Source organism: Nomascus leucogenys, chromosome 13 (genome assembly GCF_006542625.1).
Source record: "Nomascus leucogenys isolate Asia chromosome 13, Asia_NLE_v1, whole genome shotgun sequence".
Taxonomy (NCBI): Eukaryota; Metazoa; Chordata; class Mammalia; order Primates; family Hylobatidae; genus Nomascus; species Nomascus leucogenys.
In genome coordinates this window covers 17,688,545-17,712,285 of record NC_044393.1, presented here as the reverse complement: position 1 = coordinate 17,712,285, position 23,741 = coordinate 17,688,545, and the positions used below count along the sequence as shown (strand labels likewise).

The window sequence follows — 23,741 nt, the reverse complement described above, 5'->3', positions numbered from 1 at the left end:
CTTACTTGTTCAAAATAACATGATGGAAAATCCTATCAGGATACCTCCACTTTTCAAAGATGGATCAGTAGCCCCGCTCCCCCTCCTCTTTACCCATGTGCACCTCTGGCCAGCCACGGTGAACAAATTCTTACAGCACCCAAACACACCATCCTCAAGCTCATGCACATCTCTGCACCTTCGCATCTGCTTTCCCCTTGCAGGGTACACCTTTCTTCTTTTGTCTGCTTAGCAAACTTCTATTTAGTCTTCAAGACTCAATTCAAAAGGGTCAGCTCTTCCTGGAAGTCTGCTCTCCTCCTGACCCAGACAGTTGCTCCCTTTCCTGTGGCTCCCATACATTAAACGATTATGGCATCTGTCCATCCACCCATCCATCCATCATCCATCTACCCATCCATCCATCAACCTATCCATCTATCCATCCATTATCCATCTCTCCATCCATCCATCCATCCATCCATCCATCCATCATCCATCTACCCCTCCATCCATTCACCCAACTGTCCATCCACCAACCCATCCATCGATTATCCATCCATCCGTCCTTTTATATTTATTGAACAACTACCATGTGCATCTCTGATCACATGGTTTTGAATGAGTCTGGCTTTCCATAGCCCAATGATTCTTAATCTTTTCGGGGTCAAGTACACTGTCTCCCAGAAAAACATGTAAATGCACACACATGCTGGATGTTGCTTTCCTCTTCAAAGATCCCTGAAGCCAGACTGTGGACCCTGGTTGTGGTAGACACTGTGATGTGGTGTTCAGGTCTCCAGCTGGGAGTGAATGACTTATTTCCTCAGTTGCTGGGAGTCTGGCAGTCATCCTTCTTTGGGGGTTGTCTTGAAGAAACTGCCTTACCCAAAGTCACATCTCCTTCTAGGGGCAGGCTCACTTCCAATGACAGGTCAATGCTGTGGTGTAAGGCCATGAGCCTTTCACCCCAACTCGGGACAACTCTGAAAGGCATCTCAGCTTTAGAGTTCCCCGTGGGGTTGGCTGAGGCTTTTGGTAGGACTGCCTTGAAGCTCAACTTCCCCTCTGCCCTAACCTGCCGCCTTCTCCTTTCCACAGGTAATTTTTCCAAGACCACTTTCTAATAAATGTCCTGCACTCTAATCTCCATCTCTGAATCTACTTCCCAGGGAATCCACTGGATTAAAAAGCCTTGCAGAAGCCAGGCATGGTGGCACAAGCCTGCAGTCCCAGCAACTCAGGAGGCTAAGGTGGGAGGATCACTTGAGCCCAGGAGGTCAAGGTCGCAGTAAGCTATGATTGTGCCACTGCACTCCAGCCTGGAAGACACAGGAAGATCCCATCTCTCATAAATAAAATAAAATAAAAAGCCCTACAGAAGTTCCTTGAGGACAGAGACCGTGTTTTAATGACTTCTATATCTCCAGCAGCGATCACTGGGTAGGGCACATTGTAGACGGTCCAGAAACACCGATGGAATGCATTTGAATGCATTTTCCTCTGGTTCTATGTTCTGTCCTTCTGTTGTTCCCCAGCAGGAGAGTTCTCATCTGACATCCAGAAGAGGACAGCCCCACCAGCAGGATGGTGGTGGGACTGGGAGATGCTGGCCTGTTTCTGGGAAATATGTTAGTTGCCAACGAAACTAAATAACCATGGGAACAGATGTTAAGCTAATTGGTTACTACAAAGCAGGGGTGAAGGGACCTGGCTGATGTCAGGGCTGTGCAGTTAGGGTGAAGGCTCCATGGGATGGCTGGGAGACTGGAGGCTGGCAGGAATGGGTGGCGGTGGGAGGGAGCAGCCCCTTCTTACAGGGCAAGTCATTTGGAAGTTAGAACCTGTAAAATCCCCACTTTAGTTTCCACTAGTGGAAATTCCTTCAAAAAACAAGCATCTGGGCCAGGCGCGATGACTCACACCTGTAATCCCAGCACTTTGGGAGGCCGAGGCAGGTGGATTACCTGAGGTCAGGAGTTCAAGACCGGCCTGGCCAACATGTACTAAAATACAAAAATACAAAATACTAAAAATACAAAAAATGCTGTGGTGTAAAGCCATGAACCTCTCACCCCAACTTGGGACAACTCTGAAAGGCATCTCAGCTTTAGAGCTCCCTGTACTAAACATACAAAAAATTAGCCAGGCATGGTGGTGGGTGCCTGTAATCCCAGCTACTTGGGAAGCTGAGACAGGAGAATCACTTGAACTCGGGAGGCGGAGGTTGCAGTGAGCCAAGATCGTGCCATTGCACTCCAGGCTGGGCAATAAGAGTGAAACTCCATGTCAAAAAAAAAAAAAAAAAAAAGCATCTGTTAAGTGCATGCTCACTACCAGACACTGCAGCAGAGATGGGGATCTCGGAAGGCCAGAGCTCCAGCGCTGGCTCCTCCTCTCATCTGGGCGAGTTATGTGACGTCCTTCCTGCTCCATTTCCTGGGTCGTGATGACTATGAGCCGAGCACTGTGTGCTTTACCTACGTTATTTTATTTCACCTTCACAGGAGCTTCCTTCAGGTGTATATATTATTATTCCTTCTGTAGAGACAAGGAAACAGGCTCAGAGAAGATCAGCAACGTGTCCAAAAGCACACAGCTAATCACAGCACAGAGATACATGTCTCTCAGTCTACGGCGTCTGCAGGCTGTATCCTTGGCCATTGTTATGCTTAACCACTTGGAACTTAGTTTCCACAGCTAGGAAAGAAATACAATCAGTCCTTACTGCACCAGGCTGTTACAGATTAAATAACCTATGGCAAATGCCTAGATGGTGCCCAGTGAACAGTCTTTTCTGTTCTTTCTTCCCCATTCCCCAGCCCACTGCCTCATCACTTCCCTGGGCTGGGAGGAAGACTGACTCCAAAAATGAATGTCTCTGTCCCCAAGTCCGGCAGCATCTGCCATGTAGCCAGCACTCACTGAATGCTGTCGACCTAAATGGATGGCCTGGGAGTCCCCACCCGCAGTCCATCACTAGTGTGTGATGCAGGAAGCTGCAGCAAGTACCATGAGGAGAATTCTCTTGGTGCCATGTAACTACTCTCAAGCCACTGGGATTTTCAGGTTTAAAGATTTTCTGCAGGATAAAGCAGAAACAGATGGAGACAATCCCTTGAGCCCTCAAGGCAGAAAAGGGTACCAGAGTGAAGATGAAGGTATGCCGGGCCCTGCCTGATGGCTCAGGTCCCTCCCACAGGCAAACTGCAGCCCATTCTCACCGCCACCACAGCACCAACTGTGGACGTCCTCACATGTTGGGGGCATTAACCTTCCTTCCACTGTTGGCCCCTGGGAGAGGTGGTGGGCATGTAAGCACTTAAAACTCGAACCTGCAGGTCAGCCCTCCTCTCTCCACCCCCTTCTGCAGAAGCCTCGGAGCTGGGGGCTGTGTGGGGACAGACATCACAGCCTTGGAGAGACAAGTCACATCCTCAGCTTCCCTCAACCTGTGCAAGCACCGCGTTGCCATGGTGATGCTGCAGCCCCGAGATGCAATGGCTGCAGACAGCATGGGTGGTTCTAGGGCTCAATGCCGAGGTTGGCGCTGTCTGGCCTGGGAGGCCAGGCGATTGGGTGGGCTGGGTGGGGGAGGAGAGGGAGCCCTCCTTCAGGTTCGGCTGGTAATTGCTGCTAAATGAAGGGCTGTCATTGAACTCAACATGTGCGAGGTATGGGCCCCCGCTCTGCACCTTATAATTACTGCACCAGACAGCAACGCTTGCTCCTTGTGCTGGGAGGCGGGCAGTGGGGGAGCAGACAGGAAGCTCTCATCCACCTGAGCCAGCGGGGCTCTGGCAAGTTCCCCTCACCGCCCAAGCGGCCTGCATCCCAAGCAGCCTCTAAGATGGAGGAGGCCCTGGTCCCCCTCCTTGGCTGGCTCTTCCCACATCATCCAGCTGGAGCACGAGCCTCCTTTAATCTTGGCCTCTGAGCTTGCGGAATCCAAGGGGGGCAGAGGTGCAGGAGCCAGATAAGGGGCCGCTTCCAAGCGCCCTTGGTGCTCCACCTCCGCCTGCTGAGTCTGTGCTGGGAATCTGAATTAGAGGCAGATCTCGGTCTGACTCCTCCTGAGCACGGAGGCTCTGAGGGCCTCGGGCTAGTCACCGCCCCCTCCTGGCTTCAGTCTCCTGCTGCAGAAGTGGAAGTTGGACTTGAGAATTCTTGAGGGTTCTCCTGCTGGCAAACTTCAGCCGGCAAGCTGGATCCTACTTTTGTAAATGAGGTTTCACTGGGACAGCCACACCCTGGGTCTGTGTCATCTACGGCTGCTTTTGTGCTACAATGGCAGAGTAGCTGCAACAGATGCCATATGGCCCCCAAACCCCAAATATTTACTATCTGGCCCTTTACAGGAAGTTTGCAGACCCATTTTTAAAGTATTAAAGTTCTCCTCGGCTTAACTGAGCGAGCTTTAGTGACTCCAACCTGATGGAAACAATTTTAGAACAAGCCCCATCCTTGTCCCCACCCATGGACACCCACTGTCCTCTTCCAAGCACTCCTTTTCTGCCTGTGTCTGGATAGCGGTGGCAGGGCGGCTGGGCTCTGGGAGCCAGTGTGGTGCAATGGCGCCACCTGCTGTGAGTGCCTAGGAGCACTTCGCCTGGAAAGCTTTGTCCCCAAGGGCCGGTGGGGTCTCCCAGGGCCCGGGAACCAGCTTACAGGAGTAGACTCAGTCCACGGCACATCAGAGCTGGGGTCTTGCCCCCACTCTTCCTCATTTGAGAGAGGCCTGCAGTCTAGAGAAGAGGTGGGACGTGGCCAAGGAGGAGTGCAAGGCCCAAGCCCCAGGGGCCCATGAAGCCTTCCAGGAGGCAGTGTGGATGTCACGTGCAGCACGTGCACACACAGAGGTACACAGACTTGGACGTGAACCCCAGCCCGGCCACTTAAGCAGCTCTTTATCTTTTCCAGGCTTTAGTCTCTTAGTTGTTAAAAGGATTAAAGAAATGCTTATATAACATTTAATCTGTTACTAATAACGACTCAATCTCAAAAGGACTCTAAGATAGATATTATCCCCATTTCACAGATTAAAAAACTATGGCACAGACAGGTTAGGTCATTTGCTTAGGGTCACACAGCTAGTGACAGAGCCAGGATTCAAACTAGGCTGTGAAAACATGGAAAGTCTCCAGAATGCAGTACTCAGTAAATATTCATTTATTTCCTGCCAGCAGGTGCAGTGGGGCCCCATGGGGAGGGCACTGGTGTTCTAACAGGAGCGAGAAAACGAAGGAGGCTTGGCTTAAGACTAGACATTTGAAGAAGGCCCCAGGCAGGGAAAGGAAAGGAGAGGCCAGGCCCACACTGTCACCTCCCTGCCCCCACGTCTCCAGCAACACAAGGCGGCCAGTGGACCGTGAACCATTTATTTCCAAACTGTAAAGAAACCTGCTCTCTGAGAAAAGACTGCCCAGGTGATGAGGCTCCAGCCCTTTGAGGTCCAAAACCCAGTCCAAACCCAGTCCCCTTAGAAAGCTGCTGTGCCTTGGAAATGAGTCTTGGCTGTCAGAGCCTGGGAACAGGTTGGGAAGAACCAGCCCACTCCCCCCTCCTGCTGCGATTCCAGCGCAGCTTGGGCCCAGCTCTGGCCAGTCCCAGGCTGGCCTGGTGCTCGCCCCTTGTGTGACCAGGTTCTGAAGGGAGGGGCAAGAGTCACGAGTCCCTGGCTTGGCCCCACCATCTGGTGACTCCCGTCCACAGCTCCCAGATACCATGAAGAGCCCCGGGGGCTTAAGCACAGTGAGTGCTGGCAGCAGGCTGAGGAGTGGCCTGCTTCTAAGCCATTTGCCCTGGCAGGTCACTGCTGCCCCTGGGCCACAAAGTACTCCTCCTCCTCATTGTCACCTTCCTCCCGCTGGCTGCTCCGGAGCAGGAGCTCCAGGTCGGGGCTGGAGCCCAGCCCCTTCAAGGCCTTGGGGCCACCATCACCTTGGGATAGAGAGAGACCACAGTTACAGGCCCAGTCGTGGTTTTCTTGGTTTGTTCTGATTTGCATGTGTGCTGAGTCACCCAGGCCCCACCCACCCACTCTGGAGATGACCCCCACATCTTCCTAGAGGAGTGACGGCAGCAGAGCCACCGGGCACACTTCCTGCATCAGAATCACTAAGAGTCACAGGGAGAAGAACAGAAAACAAGAGGGTTCTTGAAGGGACTCCAGGTTACCTCTGGAATGCAGGGCTTTGAGGGCAACATGGAGGGATATTCCCGAGAGGCAGAGGGCGAAGCCCAGCCAGTTCAGGAGGCTGATCTGATCGCCCAGCAGATGAGCTGCCAACAGCAAAGTGCAGACTTCCTGGGGGCAGAGAAGCAGGAGGGAGCATGATCAACAAGCGGATTTGGCTGCTTGGCCAGGAGGGTGGAAGGTAGGGGCACTAGGTACACTCAGGTGGGCAGATCAAGATCTGCCTGAAATCCTGGGCCCAGGCAGGCAGAGAGGTCAGGGGACCCGGCCGGCTTGCGGCGCTGTCCCGCCAGCCTCCCTCTGTGAGATGCTACAAAGGAGATGCTTGTCACGGAATTCTGTCAGGAATAAAAGAGGCAAACCAGATCCCAGGCTGGGGACCAGGGTGTCCAGATCGTGCCTTATCCACAAGGATAAAGGACGGCTGCCCCAGAAGGCAGCCATAGAAGAGAGCCTTGAGCCTCCGCGTGAGAATGCTGTGTTACCCTGGGCTGAAGACACAACTGGTCCCGGGGCTCTCTATAAACAGACTCCAAACGGGACTGGCAAGGCCGTTCATCCAAGAACCACAGCCATGACTCAGCATGCGGCTGGCTGCCAGAAGACCCTCGGAGAGGCCTGCATTTCTGAGTTTAGGCAACACTGCTTCAGTATTGGTGTGTGCCTGGCCAAAGAGAAAAGTCCCTCCTTGCCCCTGAACAGGGAGGACTGTTGACATGTGTGGGAGGGAGAGGGAAAAGTGAGAAGAGGTGTGAGAGGGAAGGACAGGCCTGCGAGGCAGAGGTACAGCGAGGCTGGCCACAGGGGCGCTTGCTCAGGGTCTCACTAGCCCTGGCCGTGGCCTTGGAAGACACCGCCAGTCAATCACGGAACTCTTTCCTGATGAGTCTGGATAGGGGCTGTTCAACCTGTGGCTCCAGGCTACTGCCCAGTGCCACAGTTGGCAGTCAAGGTAAAATGTGAATGTGCTCCAGGCCTAGCAGAGGCAGAGCTAGCTTTGAGGCCCCTGCTGTGCCCTTGGGGAGGGGCGGCTCTCCATCTGTGTCCTTGTCTGTGGGGTGGGGGTGATCATACCCTCTCACAGGGCTGTGGTCAAGGCGGAAGGAGGGGCCAGCACAGCACTCAGCAAAGTGCCTGGCATCTAATGGGGCACTTCCGTTTCTTCTCTACAGGGCCCTGGGGTGCAGGAGCTGGGACTGAAGCTGCTGGTGAGAAATCCGTGGAGTCTCCCTCTCTAAGACAGGACTGGCATCACCCCTGAGTCTGTACCTTAAAAATGCCAGCAATGGAGAGAGTGAGGCTGGAGGTTCTGGAGACCAGGAGGAACTCAGAGAAGCCCAAACCAAAGGCGAGAATCCCGCCAAGGAAGAGGCTCCCAAGTACCCGCAGGAGCAGCCCTGTGTCCTGGAAACGGAAGATTTTCTCAGATGTGGACAAATGGAGACCTGAAAGCAATAGGGAGAGAGAGTGGGAGGCCGGGTCCTGGGCTGCCTCGGCCAGCCCAGTGCCAACCACATGAGATCTTCCATTGTCATAGTGAGTCCTTACTGAGACCTGCTGACCGTCTGCAGCCCAGAGAAAAAGCATGGGAGGTATAAAGTGATCCCATGCAGATGGCCTGAGACCTGGGGAAACCAGGGAAGCAGTGATGGCTGCCAGAGAGCCTGGGGGCAATACAAGCTGGATCCCAGCGGGATGATGGGGATCCTAGCGGGATGATGGGGATCCTAGCGGGATGATGATGGGATCCTAGCGGGACGATGGGGATCCTAGCGGGATGATGATGGGGATCCTAGCGGGATGATGGAGATCCTAGCGGGATGATGGGGATCCTAGCGGGATGAGATGATGGGATCCTAGCGGGATGATGGGGATCCTAGCGGGATGAGATGATGGGATCCTAGCGGGATGGCGGAGATCCTAGCGGGATGACGGAGATCCTAGCGGGATGACGGAGATCCTAGCGGGATGACGAGGATCCTAGCGGAATGATGGGGAGGGCGTGTCTGAGCCTCTGGGGTAAAGTAGAGGGCGGTGGCCCTGCATGGAAAGACGGATGGAAGTGCCCTGCACCTTTGGACAGTATTCCCTTACTGGTCTGTGGGGAGGGGCGCATGGCTGCTGACTTCATGGGGTCTTTGGAGCTGTGGCAACTACTGGGCTAAAGAAGGTAGGGCAGCCACCAAGTGAGGAAGGACCAACAGTGCCCTGGCCCACTCAGGGAGCTCCTTGGTCTACATTTCAGCCAGTTCACCTACAAACAGGGACAAAATTCTATCCCTACAAATGTTCCTTTTAATCTAGGTCTTGCTAGTACAGAGCTGTGGGACTTGGGCTCAGATGTGTCCCCTTTCTGGATCTGTTTCCCTACTGATAAAATGAGAGGCCTGGGACCAGGCTGGTATTTCTCCAACCCGTGGTATCACTTGGTGAACATTTCCCAAAAAGAAAATGCAAACACATGGCCCCTTGCTCCAGAAACACAGGCATGCACACCCCCGACCCCAAATTTAGCTTAGACTTTCGGAGGAGTCATCGTCCCTCCAACACTGTCCATCTGGGAGAATGACTCCCAGTGTCCCTCCCACAGGAAAGTCCTCGTGGTGTATTAGCACAGGGTGAAGGGAGGCCCGGAACTGGGCACAAGAGACACCTGTGGTAGCTGGAAGCTGGACAAGTATTTTGAGATTTTTGGAGGGAAGCACCAAAGAAATGCCAAGTGACAGTCCCCTCAGGCAAAACAGCCTCACAGTGTAGGACATCTTGTTTGGTGTTGGGCTCAGCAGTACTGCAAAGGCGTCGGCAAATTGAAGGGAATTTGGGGAAGAGCAACATAAGTAATGAAGGCGCTTGGGGGATTAATTTACCAGAAAAGATTAAAGGAGCTAAATCCATGCAGCTTTGCTAAGTGACGACTACCAGGGGCTTTCAGATGAGGTTTTGCAGAGATGGGGCATGGTGTAAACACCCGGGAGGGGAGGGAGAGTGTGGCGTTTGGTACAAGGAGGCATAATGAAGGAATGGGGAGAGATTTTAAAGAGGAAAAAAAAAACGAGGCCCTGAACAGAAGTTTCCTGGACAACGGGGCTTCAGAATAATTTTCTTGGGGAGGTTCAAGACGCTTCACTGCTTGAAACTTAAATGGATGTGGGACAGAATTTTCTGTAATGACCCTGAGGGCATTACAGACGGGACTCTGGGAGGAAGGATAAACAGAAAGGGGACAAAGCTAATCCCAAAACATCAAAGAAAGGAAGGTGGCGCCACACCTCCCAGCCTACACAGTTCTCCAGGGCTCTCCTCATCCCTGGACAACGGACAGTGGACGAACAACTGACCATGTCCCCAGGCTTCTGTGTGCTGGCTCCTGGCCTTCAGCCCCCAGCTCCGGAAGCCCACCCTCTGCTGATCCTGCATGGCCCACACTCCCTGAACATACATCCCCATGTTATATGCCTGGACATGGCTGAACCTCCTATTCCTACTTCCGAGATGCTTTGCTCCCTGAAGCCTGCCAAAATCCCACTCACCCTCCAAAACCACGGCCTGGGAAGCCTTTCTGACTTGCCTGATTACTCCAGCATCCTGGAACAATCCCTGATTCCCCACTCCTTAGAGGCAGGATAGGGTGGTTAAGAGTAGGGCTGGACCACTTGGAGCCAGGCCGCTGGCTTCAAATCCTGGCTCATTTATGAGCTATGGGACCTTGGGCAAGTTATCTTTACTTCTCTGTGCCTCACTTTGTTCTACCTGCAAAATGGGGGATAATAATAGCACTGCCACACCGGGTTTTTGTAAGGATGAAATGAGTTCCTATGTTTACAAAGATCAGAACAGTCCTGGTGCACTTTGAGGGCTCTGTGCACACTTACTGTTACTGTTCCCTGAATTTTATATGTGCTTTCTCTGTAGCATTTATCATGCTGGACTCCAGCCATTTTGTTTGCACCTGTCTGGACCCCAAACCATGCACTTCCAGGGGAGGGACTGCATCTTTGATCTCAATAATCTCTGCAGCTACCACTGTGTTGGGCTCAGGGCAAGGATCTGTGGTCTGCTGCACTGAGGTGCCCTCAAGAGGGAAGGCCCAACATACCTTCAAATACAGCAAAGAGAGGGAAGAGCCCCAGGAACATGAGTGGCTGCAGGTGGAACATGGTGTCGATGGGATTCTGGAGGCCTGCAGGGCGGGAGATGGGCACCATCAGGTCTGGTCCGGCCCTGCCCTGCCTCCGCCCTGCCTGTGCCGGGGTTCCTCTCTCTGGAGGATGAGTGGCACGTGCTCACCGAGTTCAGCCTTCTGCAGGAGCATCTGGGTGAGGGTCCAGCGAATGCCACCGATGAACGAGGCCCCCAGCACCAAGGCGAAGCCCTCCACATTGAACTGTGTGGACTTGTAGGTGAACATGAAGAGACCCCCGGCGATGAGGAGGACCACCAGGACCAGTGCCGCGCGCTGGTAGGATGGGGAGCAGTGGCAGCTAACTCGGGGGTCTTGAGGGTCAAGGGTTCATCACATTTGGAGCCTGGGGTCAGCAGCCATCTTGGCTGCCCCTGGGGCAAGAAATCCTTCCACCCTTCAGCTCCATCCCAGGGGGTCCTGGACAGTCCTTGCATGTCACCATGTAGGGCTGTCAGCATGTAGAGCTGACGGTCAGCTGGTATGCCAACAGCTGGTATGCCAACAGCCCTGCTTGCTCTGCTACAATGATGGCTGTCCTAGGCCCCCAAGTGGTCCCACCTCCTCCCTGGGCCTAACACACAGGGCTACTGCCTCCCACAGCAGGGTGCTTCCTAGACCTGGCTCTGCTGGGACCCTCATCCTGCAGTGCTTTCACCTTCGGTCATTACCCTGCCACACTGGTTTCTAAATATTGTGAATATTGCCCGTGTCTAAGTCCCTTCTCAGAAAGGGATCTACTGCCACCTGGACTGGGCTTGTCTCCTCTGTCACACAGCGGGACAAGCCACTGCTCGGACTCCCACTTTATTCTTAGCATCTGTGGGGGCAGGAAGGACACAAGAGACGCTGGGGCCTCACCAGCTCCTCCAGCTTGAAGATCAGAGAGAAGATCAAGATGAAGAGGACAGCTGAGGATTTGGTCATTGTGTACCTGGAAGCAAAATTACCCACAATGCACTGCTGGAGCCCAGGGCTCAGACCCATCACCGAGAAAGGAGCAGGAACACAAATCACTGAGCAAAATGACCAAACAGAGCTGGGCTAAGTCATCTGACTGATAAGCGACCTTTAATCAGAAGGAATCTCTGACTAAGAGGCCTCTGGTTATCACCAGGGAGAAGAGGTTGCAGGTCTGATGTTGAGCTCCCTGAATCCTGTTCTTTACCTGACCCTCGGCAGAGCCCAGGAGTGGGAAGGAAGGATGAGAAATAGGACAAGAAGGCAGGAACTGTGCTCTCTGAAGCAAAACATCAAAGGGAAGAAGAAACTCTGTGTAGCCCCCAGGCCACACGGGGCTCTGCTGTGGCTGCGTGTACCACCTACCAGTGGCCGCCTGTCTGTGGCCTTGCAGCCTGCCCTCCCCTGCTCTGATAATGGGGTTCTGGGTGAGCTCCCTGGCTTCCCCACGCTGCCTGGCAGGTGGGCACAGCATCCCCTCTGCGCTGGGCTTACGGAAGAGGCTGGCGACTTCCCGGAGAGCTGCTGGGTGCCAGGGAGAGACTGAGTGAGCAAGGGCTGGTCCCAGAGTGGTGGAGTGGCTGGCCTGGCAGCCATGTGTGCAGACACCCCACTGGACAGACAGAGAGCTTGAGCCTGAAGGGAGGCAGCAGGGTATGGCCAGTACTCACAGCGAGACGGTGACATACAGGAAACTCCAGTTGGACAAGCCCACGTCAAGCGCCGTCGCCAGAGCTATGAAGACAAAGGCACCCACAGGACGGTGTGGGAGGTCCACACTCTGCTGGGGTGGGCTGGTACCCTGAGGCACCTGAGTGTCCCCCACTTCTGAACCATCCCGGTGCCTCCTGTGGGGCCCTTGGGCCTTCTTTTCTACCAGCAACTAATATCTGGCCCCCAAAGGCGGGGGGCTGCTCTAGCATGAGGGCTGGGGCCCATTCCAACTGGCTGGGCCAGTGTGGTTTCCACAAACATTCCGGCAAGCTCCCTGAGCAGAGGTATTAACCCGATCTGGTTGATCCCTTACTGGAAACCCTTTTCCCTCAGGATGGAACACAAACTCCTCCATAGGGAACCTGGCCTCCAGGACGTGACCCCTGCCCACCCTCTCAGTTCTCATTTTTCCTACTTCCTCTGGCCAGCACCGGGTTCTCAGTATCCTGAAACATGTCTGAGTTCCCTTCCAGACCCCACAGCTGGCACTAAATCTCCCTCGGGCCACGAGGGCCCCTCCTCCCAGGGCCAACCAGTCCCATGCATCCTTCAGGGCTCTGCCTACTCAGCACCTGGCCTAGGAAATCTTCCTCTACCAGCCATGGGCCCCGGCCTTGGGTTGGTCCCCCTCCCTGGGCTCCGTAGTACCCTCCATGTCCGTGTCACAGCCCTGCGAGGGCAGGGACCCTGCCTGCTCACCACTTATCTCCAGGCCTGAGGGCTGCACTCCAGGCTTGGTGTTTGCTGCCGGGTGAGGGAGCTGCGGGGCCGTGGGTGCAGCGGGGGTTTTGTGGGTGTGTGGTGAGGCAGTGGGAAGGCACACAGTGTGCAAGAGGCAGCAGCGTGGGTGGAGGGAGGCCAGATCAAGAGGGCAGAGGAGGAACAGTGCAGGAAGATGGGAGGGACTCGGCTTCCAGACATGTGGGTGTTTCTCTTGTTCTCATCCTATGGTTCCCCAGCCCCTCTTCCTGCCCTGCCCTCACTGAGGTCCCCCACCTACCTGTAGGAGCCACTCTTCTGAGGTAGTCGGCCCAGCTCAGCACCACACGGACCCTGTGGCTGGAGCACTGAACCAGCGCCCTGGACAGGGCGGAGAAGAGGAAGATCACGGCCAGGTGCAGCATCGTCATGAAGAGGGGGAAATGGAAGCTCTGTATGGAGCCCAAAGCAGACACCCCAGCTCGGTTTAGACAGCCTGCCCCCCACCGGCTCCCTCTTCCTCTTCGCCCCTCTGCTGGAGTGGGGCTCATTCAGTGGTTCATGAGGACCTTGCTATGTGTGTAGGGCCCTTAGTTACAGTATCATCGCTTGGAATGACAGACTCTTAGGTCACAGACAGGTGGCAGCCAAGGGGCTCAATCCTAGCCTGGTGCTGTCTCCACCATTTCAACACACCTGCGAGCTACCTGCCCAGCCTTCCTCACAGCCTATGCCCAAGTGAGAGCCACTGCGGCCCACTACGTTGTATCACTTATTAAAATACTGAAATACTTCTCTAGTGGGGTAAATAGCTGCTGCTTAAGCCCCAGTTTCCCCAGCTCATCCCTTCACACCCCCCACTCTCCTTGATTTCCATGGATCCAAACACTGAAGGGGAACCCTGGCAGGGTGGGCTTGGAGGGCCCTGTTCCAGCCCAGCCGTGACTGGCTTCCAGTTAGACTGGTTGAAGCTTGTGCCTTCCTGTTAAACATGAAAGGCACCATAGCCATGGCTCCGGCCACCTTCATCCCAGCGCCCCGCCCCAGCAAGGCCTCCTGGTACCTTTGTCAGCCATTTGTTGTAGAAGGTGATGCCGATGGAGAAGCAGTAGTAGAGAAGTACCAGCCCCAGGGTCAACACCGCCTTCCACACAAAGGCCACATCAAGGGCCCACCTCCCCATTCGTGGTGGCTGCAGCACACGAGCTCCTGAGTCAGCGGAGGGCAGGCACCCCTCTTGAAGACAATGTGCAGGAAGAGCCAGCGGAGTTAGACCACAGCTTTCACCAAGAACGTCTCCTGGCTGGAGGAGCTCTCTGCAGCTCCATGATTCAGAACCATCAGCGGAGCCCCAGGCAGAGTCCTCACCTAAGGGGCTGGTGGCTGGTGCTGACCCTTCCCATGGTTAACTGGATGCAGCGCTCACAGGTCCCGAGGTCTGCTGCTGGGGAAAAAGGGCAGCTCTGGAGCCTTAGGCAGAGGCTGTGCTTCTCATAGCCATGGGTGCCTCTGAAGGCTGCGTGACTCAGGGCTCTGGAGGGGCTGCCCACAACGGCACAGGTAGTCCCAGAGACCCATGTCATGTCTGCTCTCTTGTCACCTCAAACTATTCTCCATGAACTGCCACCAAAGTGACCTTTTAAAACACAAATCTGATCATGTCAGGCCACTGCTTAAAACCCTTCAGCAGCTTCCAGTGCTTTTCTGATAAAGACCAGGACCCTTCTTTGGGCTCCCATGGCCTGATCTGGCCCTGCTGGTCTTCCCAGTCTCAGCCACATGCTCTCCAGGACCTGGCCCCCCTGGGTGCCTTTCAGCTCCCCAAACACACCAGCTTTCTTCCCGTTGTCTGAAGGAACTGAACAAACACTGCACCTACCCTTCAGTCCTTCATCGATCCTACTTATCTTCAGCTCAGAGGTCACTTCTTCAGGGATCCCCACCCCATCCCCTGAATCAGTCCCCTGAGACACATGTGGCTTTCACGACTCTCCTAATTCTCTTTCATAGCACTTGTGCAGGGTGTGATTTGAGTAACGTCTGTGTCCCCTGAGAGGCTATGAGTGGCACAAAGATAGGGACCAGTAAGACCACACTGGCCTTATGCACACCTGGCATACTTTAAGTTCTCTGTTTGGTTTGATGACTGACAGAGCAGGCACGTGATTTTCAGGGGACTGGTCTGGTCTTTAGGGGTTAAAAATGGAGAAGGAAACCAACACTAACGGCTGGAACACTGTAAGACCAGGCTGTAACCACTACTCCCTGGAAGCAGAGCCTGCCTTACGGTATTGCCAAATGAAATCACTCCCAGCCTCCCTGTCAATCCAGCCAACCCTGATGAGTGCCCAGAGCATGCCGGGTAGACCTGTCTGCACCTGGAGAAGCCTCAGGTCCAGCGTTATGTGATGATACCTGCTGCTTCATCTGGGTGCCCCCCCAACCACAGCTCCTCCTTTGAGACATTCCCATCCTACTGAAACGCCACCTTCTTCTCGAAGCCTTCCTAGGCTTCAAGATCAGACACATTCTCCGTCTCCCACCCCACCATTTCTGAAGGGAGCGGTTGCATTCCGTTCTGCACTCTAGAACTCATGTTACTATTTCCCCTTCCCGGGGCAAACAGGGAGCTGGCTGTGTCCAAATGAATCTCTGGGGCTACAGTTGTCTTCAGAGGAGCTTTAGAAACCTGTGGCGGTATTTTGGGGATATGCTCCTGGCGTTCAGTAAGCAAGGATAAAGAAGGGGCAGTCCACATAGCCAGTTACTGCTCTGCATCCCACACGACTTTGACATTCATATAGGTGAAAGATTAGCTTATAATTATCTGAACCTAGAATGTAACTCTGTTTACATGTAAACACAGTGTTTCCATGGTTCTGCTGTGAACTAACATTTCCAAGAATAAGATGCCTATGTGCAATGAAGGGAGACTGAAAATGGTCAAAATTGGTCTCAAAATGGCACCAAAAAGTTCTCATTCTGGAAAAACCACATCATCTACAGCAATGGCACTAGTGGTTTTCGAGGTGCGACACAACACGGCTGTGTCAGTCTGCGTCTGTGGCCATCGCACTCCTAGAGGGTCCACACAGAAGGGACAGCTTCACTGCGACTTCCAGCACTATTGTGCCCAGGAACTTACATATTGAAACATATTTTGTTTTACTATCAATTACTTTCCTTTTATGTTATAGGGCATGGTTGGTTTATTTATTTTTATTTTATTTTATTTTTTTTTGAGATGAAGTTTCACTCTTGTTGCCCAGGCTGGAGTGCAATGGTGTAATCTCGGCTCACCACAATCTCCACCTCCCAGGTTCAAGCGATTCTCCTGCCTCAGACTCCAGAGTAGCTGGGATTATAGGCATGCGCCACCACGCCCAGCTAATTTTTTATATTTTTAGTAGAGACGGGGTTTCTCCATGTTGGTCAGGCTGGTCTCGAACTCCCAACCTCAGGTGATCCGCCCGCCTTGGCCTCCCAAAGTGCTGGGATTACAGGCGTGAGCCACCAGGCCCGGCCGCATTGTTGATTTTTAAAAAATCATGTGTAGGCAGTTTTTATTAAGTATATGTTTCATTTTAGGGTAATAAAAGGGACTGTTACAAAATATTTGTAATAAAAAAGAAGTGTCAGATCCAATGAGTTGAGACTCCTACCTGACCTAATGCATTCTCATTCCTTCAAATGCCTTCTGTAAGCTGACATCTTCCCAATATATGCCCCAGCTCTGATTCATGTGAACTCCGGAAGAATATCCAATGCCTACCTAACCTCTTCTTCCCTTAGATATCTCATATCAGGCATCTCACTCACATCTAGAGTGTCTGAAACTGACTCGTGTTTTCCACACCCCACTTTCATCCAAGCCTGCTCCTCTTCCTACTTCCCATCCCAGCAAATGGCTCCACTACTTTCCTAGTTGCTCAGGCCAAAAGCCTTGGGCTCATCTGATTCCTCTCTTCCTCTCAGCCTACATTCAATCAATAAATACCGTCAGCTCTATCTTCAGAAATACCCCAAATATGAGCACATGTCCTGAACTCCACCACTATCATCTCAGCCACCATCCTCTCCCCAAATGACTGCATGAGTCTCCTACGTGATTCTATTTCTCCTGCAACCACCACCGTCAGGTTCCTCCAACAAAGAGGGCACATGGGCCTCAAACATACATCTACAGATCTCAAAACCCACACTCTCCTCTATACCAGGGTTTCTCAACCTGGGCATTACTGCTGTTTGGGGACAGATAATTCTTTGTGAGAAGACCCATCCTCTACATGGCAGGATGTTTAGCAACATCTCTGGCCCTTACCCACCAGACACCTGTCGCATCCTTCCCCCCATCCCAAGTTGTGATACCCAAGAAATGTCTCTAGACACTGCCATATGTCACCTGGGGATCAAACCTGCTCCCTGTTGAGAACCGCTGCTGACCCTGTCCTATGACAGGCACTCACAGGACATGCTGGCACTAACAGAGCTTTCTTCTGAGCACTCTTCCCTCATGGCTCCTCCTGTGGCTTCCAAGCCAGGGAAGTCTGTTCACTCTTCTGTTAACCAACTTCTTGCAGTTTCTGCTTTTGCTGCATTTCCTGCTGCAGCACTGCAACACCCTCCCTCCACTGTTCAAATGCTGACCTTCCTTCACAGACCTGGCCCAGGTCCCCTGCAGTCCCTATGGCTACCCCGCCTACAAGAAGCACTGTCTCAAAGTTAACTCATTTTCTTATTGGGATTCAGAAGGTTACCTATGCACAAACACAAAGCCAAATCTCAGCTATAAGGGTCCTTGGAGATCATCTAGGCACTTAATGGGCATTTATTAAGCACTCCTGTAGGCCCACCACTGGAGACACAGACATGAAACTGAAAAGGTCACCACCCTTATTTTATAAGGGAAACAAGATTTAAAGGAGTAAACAACTCTTTTTGAAATCTCATTTGCTCAGGAAGGAAAGTCCATATTCTGCCCCACTTTCCACAGAGAGCAGCTTAGCTGGAGGCAGCAGTCACATCAAGGGAAGGCTGGCTGGTGCATCACTGCCGCACCTGCTTCCCTCAATCTTCCTAACTGTAACTTGGGCAGCATGGTTTAGTGCTTAAGAGTGTGGGCTTTGGAGTTAGAGACCGAGAATCAAATCCTGCTGTCCCTACTCATTACTGTGTGACCCTAAGTCACTTGACCTCTGGATTCAGTTTCTCCAACCATAAAGGGAGAGACCTCTGGACTCAGTTTCTCCAACTGTAAAGTGGCATCAGGTACAGCATTAAATGCTGGCTCATGGTAGAGGCTTACTCCCCTCCCGGTCCCCTTAACAGTGAAACTTCCCCAGAGGACCCCACACTGCCAGCCCAACTCCTTCACCCCCTGCCCTCACTTCAGCCCATCTCCACTGCTCCAATGAGTCACCACACCCTACTCCCTGCTGCCCCTTCAAAGGCTTAGTCTCTGTTCTTTTTTCTTGTTGTTGTTGTTGTTGTTTTGAGATGGAGTTTCAAGGCAGGAGTGCAATGGCGCGATCTCGGCTCACGGCAACCTCCGCCTCCCGGGTTCAAGTGATTCCCCTGCCTCAGGCTCCCGAGGAGCTGGGATTACAGGCATGCGCCGGCACGCCCGGCTAATTTTGTATTTGTAGTGGAGACAGGGTTTCTCCATGTTGGTCAGGCTGGTCTCGAACTCCCGACCTCAGATGATCTGCCCGCCTTGGCCTCCCAAAATGCTGGGATTACAGGCGTGAGCCACCGTGCCGGGTCGGCTTAGTCTCTATTCTTACCTTACACAATGGATCACTTCCTTCTCCTAGAAAAAACCTTCTCTTGGGTGCCACGATACCACATTCTCCTGGTTTTTCTTCTGCTTTTCTGGACTCTTTACTGGTCTTTTTTGCTGGCACCTTCTTGTCAACTCAATCTATAAAAATCTATAAAAATGGGGTGCCTAAAGCTTGAAACCTGGCTTCTCTTCTTTCTTAAATCTTACCCTACATAATCTCATCCTATCCAATCCACTTGCCAATCATTTCTAAATTCTTTACATCAGCCCTGACCTTTTCTGTATCAGACTGTATCTGCCTATTTGGTAGCTGCACTCCAAATATCTGAAACTTAAGATGCCCTAAGATTTTGTAATTATTTCTCACGCTCCCAATCTATCCCAGAGTCATTTAGTAAATGCCAGCATAATACACTCGGTTACTTAAGCCAAAACCAAAAATCTATGATGAAGTCACTTCTGACCACTTATTTTTGTCATTTCTCAAATCCTGCCCTGTCAGTTCCACCTTCAATACACTTCTTAACCCCTCTACTTCTCTTCCTCTCCATTCCCACTATCACAGTCTAAGCCACAATTATCTTTCACCTGCTGACTGCACTGGTCTAACTGGTCTCCCTGTTTCCTCTTTCGCCCCTAAGGCCTGGAATCTATAAAGCAGCCAGAGAGATGGCCTAGGCACACAAAACAGATCATGCCCTAAGGCTAAGCTCAGCTCCTCAGCCTGGTCCACAAGGCCTCTGCAACCTCATTCTTCTGCCACTGGCCCCAGCACCCACCACAGCGGCCCCCTGCCACGTGTCAAACACATCAAGCCTGTGTCTTTCTTTACTTGCTGCTCTTCCTGCCTTCAGCTCCCTTCCGCAGACCTCTGCTTGGCTGAATACTTTCTCCAACGCCCCACCCCTCCCAGTCCTCGTGGCACTTCCCACCTCTGACGTTTCCTTGTTTGCTCACGTGTTTACTGCCCGCCCCAATCCCACCGCGGGAAGCAGCCTCTCAGAGGGCAGAGCCGTGTCCGATTCCGGCCTGGGTCCCGCACCCAGGACGTCGCAGGTGCTCAGGAGATACCAGATGAGCCGGCGTCCGGCAGGTGCCTTGCAGGAGGGCGCTTGGAGACCCCTGCCCCCTCCACAGACGGCGAAACTGAGGCCCTGGGAGGGGCAGGGGCGTGGCGTAACCCATGTCAACCCGCGCAGAGCCCGGGCGGGGAGCCCGCTTCCCGTCTCCAAACCCGGCCCCTCAGCCTCTGGGAGTGCGCCGGGAGGCCGGCCGCTCACCCACTCACCTCGGCCTTGGGAGCTCCAGGCCGGAATCTTCCCGCCGGAAGTGCGAGGCCGGAAGCCGCCGCCGAACCGCGGCAGGGGCGGTAACTTCCGCCGGAAGCTACCGGGGCTGGGCGGGGCCGGGGTGAAAAGGCGGGGCAGCACGGGGGCGGGGCAGCAAGGGGGCGGTGCGGCCGTTGTGGTCGGGTTCTGAGGTGGTCTGGTCCTTCCGAGGTACAGCGTAGTTTCGTCCTCCGCGAAGTCCCTCAGGCTCAGAGCATAGCTGTGTAATTGTCTGCGTCTGTCCCGCGCTCAATCAGGGGCTTGCTTTGGAACCCAGGTGCCTGCTAGTGTTCTGCATACAGTGAGCATCCAAAAAATGGTAACTTGTTTACTTTTACTGAACAAATTGTTTTTCTTCTGTCCAGTCTAGTGCTGGGCAACCATGGAATGAACCACGAAGATAAGTATCTCATGGGCTTTATCTTCTGGGAGCTCAGGCCAGCTGGGGCCATTACAACTTAAAACTTGGGCTATCCAGAAGTAATACGAAACATTTGTGAAATATTTTCTGTATGACACTTTCTAAGAATTATCTCAACTTCAATAGGTTGAGTAGGGGGAGAGCATCCCAGATAGAGGAAATGGGAGAATCCTAAAGGAGGGTGAGAAAGCTCCAGCCGTGCCTGGGGCTCACAGGTTGTTTATAACTGTGGTGGTAAAGTAGCCAAGAGGCAGGTTGCAGTAGCCCCAAAATGCCAGCCTAGGGAGTTCAGATTTTCTTCATCTTGCGGGATGGATTAAAAGGGCAGCATTTGCAGTCAAGAACATTAGTCCAGGGCAAGCTAGGGTTGCACATTCAGACCCAGTTTTGTTCCTTTTGCCCTCCTCTAGCCTCCTCCTGGGCTCTCCGGCAGTAAGACCAGCTGCAAACATGGATCCTTACAAGTGACTCAGCTGGGATCCCTGGCCCCTCTGAACAGAAGGCTCAAGGCCAGAGTGTAAGCAGTGTTTTATGCAAACTGAGGCTGTCACCGCCGCCAGCTGGCATCATGCAGGCATTAGTTCATTCAGTGGTTACCAAGCACCTACAATGGTACCCATCACTACCCAAGGTCTTGGCTTTATTCAGTCCTCAAGGCTTGTATTGCATGCACTTTCTATGCCTTTTGAAAGAGCTTGTCCTCATACCCTTCTCTCTCAGAGGCAAGAGAAAGTATCTATTTTCATCACCACCCTCATTTAAGTCTCCCAGCTACCAAGGCCAAGGTTTGGAGCAACAGCCTGAAACACCAGCTGGAAGGCTGGGCACTAAGCACAGGCAACACACAGGGTAAAGAGCATGTCTTCTTTGTAAGGCACAAGTACTCGAGCTGTTCCCTGGCTGTGTCCCTGGCAGGGAGAAGAGAGAGGATGTGTTCGTGGGGGTGTACAGTATGCCTTACCCTGCTGTACCCGGCAGAGTTGAGCAGAAAACGCTTTGTCCCAGTGCAGCAATCTGTGAACACTCTTAACCAGCAGGTGTGTGTCTGTGTGTGTGTATGTGTGGGAGGAGCGAATGATGAGGAGGAAGGGACTCTTGGAAGGTGACTAAGGGCTCCAGCTGGAGCTCTCCAGAGTCTCCCAGACACACTGAGATCAAGTCTTGTCAAGGTGAAATCTTCACCATTGGGCAGAGGGCAAGTACAGACAAACAGCTGTTAATAGGAACCACAGGTTGTACATGAAAGAGTATTTATTGAAAACATGGTTACTGACAGGAAGCTCCTAGCTGCTCTCTGGTTACAATCTTGGCTCACATCTGGAAGTGTTACATACTTTTTACTTCCCCTCAATTTCATTTTTCCCCAAGGTTCCATCCTAAGATAGGTAGATCTTATATAAATATATATACACGTCTGTATAAGTATGGCCTATAGTAATGAAAATATATAGTACACTCTTCATTGGGTAGTACCTACCATGCCAGGCCACCAATACCAAATGCCAATGTGCTAACATATGTCCAGGGAGAGAGGCTGTGTGTGGTTTACAAGTGCTGCAGCACCAGGGAAGCCCCACTGGCACAGGTGTGGCCTCAGCCGGCCTCAGCCAGCTCCCTGAAATCATGGCCAGTGGCAGAAACCATAGCGCTAGGAAGGGAAGGCAAACTTCCTGGGGTCTGGAAGGCCAAAGGAAAGCAAACTGGAAGGGGCTGCAATTCAGGTTAGGGGAGATTTCTCTCTGAGGAAGGAAAAGGTATTAATGGTGGGGGGTAGGGGGGAGAGGGGTAGAATCTAGTGACGTCACCATAGTCTAGGCCCAGGCCTCAGCTGGGTTTTCCCTGCAGCGTTCCTGGAGACTTAAGAGGGCAGGATTTGGCCAGGAGGTCTTTGACTTGCCAGGATGAGACTGAGCGCTTGCAGGGAGAAATTTCTGTCTGCTCTGATATCTGTATGGGCCAGAGAGATCTGGTGGCTCTAAAGACCAGAGATGTTAGAGCCAACTTCAGAAGCAGCAACATCTTGGCACCATATGAAGCTGGAGTGAGCCCTCATCAAAAAAGACAAAAGCAAAGGCCTCAGGCTTGTACTCAGATCCTGAGATACAGGTAGTCACTCCAAGGCTCTCAACACGCCCAGCACACCTGTCCTCTGCAGGCAGTCTTTACTGGGCCAGCTCGTGCTCACGTGGGGATCCAGCTGATCAGAGAGCAGGCTCAGGAGGAAACGGTGAGTGGCTGTTGTTAAATCCATTTCAAGAAGCAGTTTCTTGGACTGGAAGGCAAGGGCATCTACTGTTTGTTCCTCGTGGCCCAATCCCAGGCTTCATGGTGATGAAGCGGGCAGAGCACCCTGCCTTCATAACTCTTAGTAGACAGGGACCAAGAGGAAACTCTGGGTGGTCTGAGGTGGGTTTGAGAAATGGCTGGCATTTACTGGCCACCAAAATCACTACAGATTCTGTACAAGCAAAAGACAAGGCACCAGACTGTAAGTGTTTCTCCTGGGCCCAAAATCCCTTCTCCTGGGTACCATCGTTTCTGGCTCCAGGCTCAGCCATAGTGATAGACAAAGTCATAGCTGCTGGGCTCCTTGGGGATGGGGGGTGGGGCTTCGGGAATCTGGATGTTCTCCAGGTCCAGGAGCCGCAGCTTCATCTCCATGCTCAGCAGGGTGTCCAGGTCACTCTTGGTCAGCTCGCTGGACATGTCCTTCCCCAGAAGGGCACTGAGGCCATCAATCCAGATGCAGTACTGTGGGGAGCAAGTTGCAAAATGTCACATCATGACGCTTGGTCAGCAGGAGATCCTGCCAAGGTCTCTTTTCTGATGGGGCTCACAACAGTTCCTTTTGGAACTAATCAGTATAGGCAAAATTGATTTGGAATGATAGCAAAGATAAATTAGGAGGTGATCCTTCACGTTCTCAAGAGATCTGGTTTTTATAAGGGGTTTTATATTACAACTCCTTACAATAATATGAAATAGAACCTAAAAATGCAATGAATAAATACAGCAAAATGAGATCTGAGTACTGGGGCATCATCTACCTGAAGTTACCCCAAAATCAGAAGCGAGAGAAGGGAAATACGTATTAGGTGAAAAGAAGACACAAACAGGAGTCATTGTGGGATCTCAATTTTGTCTCCCCCCCAAAAAAAAGTAAATTAAAAATAATCCAGTCAATACATATTAAAGAGTAAATACTAAAGAAATGGAACTGGTGGGTCTCATGCTAAGAGGGGGTAACCAGGAAGCCTTCTGATCCCACCGCTCCCTAACTCTTCCTGCTTCCTCTGCTGCCATTTTCCTTTTTCCACGCCGTTGCTCACCTGGTTCCCCTGGCTCCCCACTTGCTTGTTCTTCATTTTGTCTCAACAAGATTCCACTAGCAGCAGCTCAGGCCCTGCCCAAGTGTCTCCTCTTCCAGAAGCCCCACCTCTAGTTCCCAGTGATGGCTCTCAGAGCTCACCAGGCACAGAGGG

At 52.6% G+C, this 23,741-nt stretch overlaps 2 protein-coding genes across 14 annotated transcripts in view; both read right to left on the bottom strand.

The window, feature by feature from the left end:
* Positions 1–1,375: 1,375 nt before the first annotated feature.
* SLC35C2 (solute carrier family 35 member C2) lies at positions 1,376–19,886 on the bottom strand. 5 transcript variants are annotated; one of them, XM_003253675.3, is made up of 10 exons: positions 19,799–19,886; positions 13,792–14,169; positions 13,030–13,180; positions 11,987–12,050; positions 11,217–11,289; positions 10,463–10,631; positions 10,272–10,355; positions 7,445–7,620; positions 6,157–6,286; positions 1,376–5,919 (listed from the first exon to the last, which is right to left on the bottom strand). In XM_003253675.3, the coding sequence occupies exons 2-10, from the start codon at positions 13,909–13,911 to the stop codon at positions 5,789–5,791; spliced, it is 1,098 nt and encodes a 365-aa protein (XP_003253723.2). In that variant the 5' UTR covers positions 13,912–14,169; positions 19,799–19,886; the 3' UTR covers positions 1,376–5,788. The 5 variants fall into 5 exon arrangements, with proteins under 5 accessions (XP_003253723.2, XP_030681409.1, XP_030681411.1 ...); XM_030825549.1 differs by having other exon boundaries at positions 10,463–10,568; XM_030825551.1 differs by having other exon boundaries at positions 13,030–13,109; positions 19,799–19,852.
* Positions 19,887–21,492: 1,606 nt separating this feature from the next.
* ELMO2 (engulfment and cell motility 2) overlaps positions 21,493–23,741 on the bottom strand; it is a 66,542-nt gene continuing 64,293 nt past the window's right edge. For 7 of the 9 annotated variants that reach the window (XM_030825377.1, XM_030825379.1, XM_030825376.1 and 4 more), the window contains one exon: positions 21,496–23,010. In XM_030825377.1, coding sequence (XP_030681237.1) covers positions 22,810–23,010 — 201 coding nt within the window. In that variant the 3' untranslated portion in view covers positions 21,496–22,809. Of the gene's footprint in view, positions 23,011–23,741 lie in introns of all 9 variants that reach the window. The other 2 variants (XM_012511914.2, XM_003253680.4) reach the window with 1 other exon arrangement.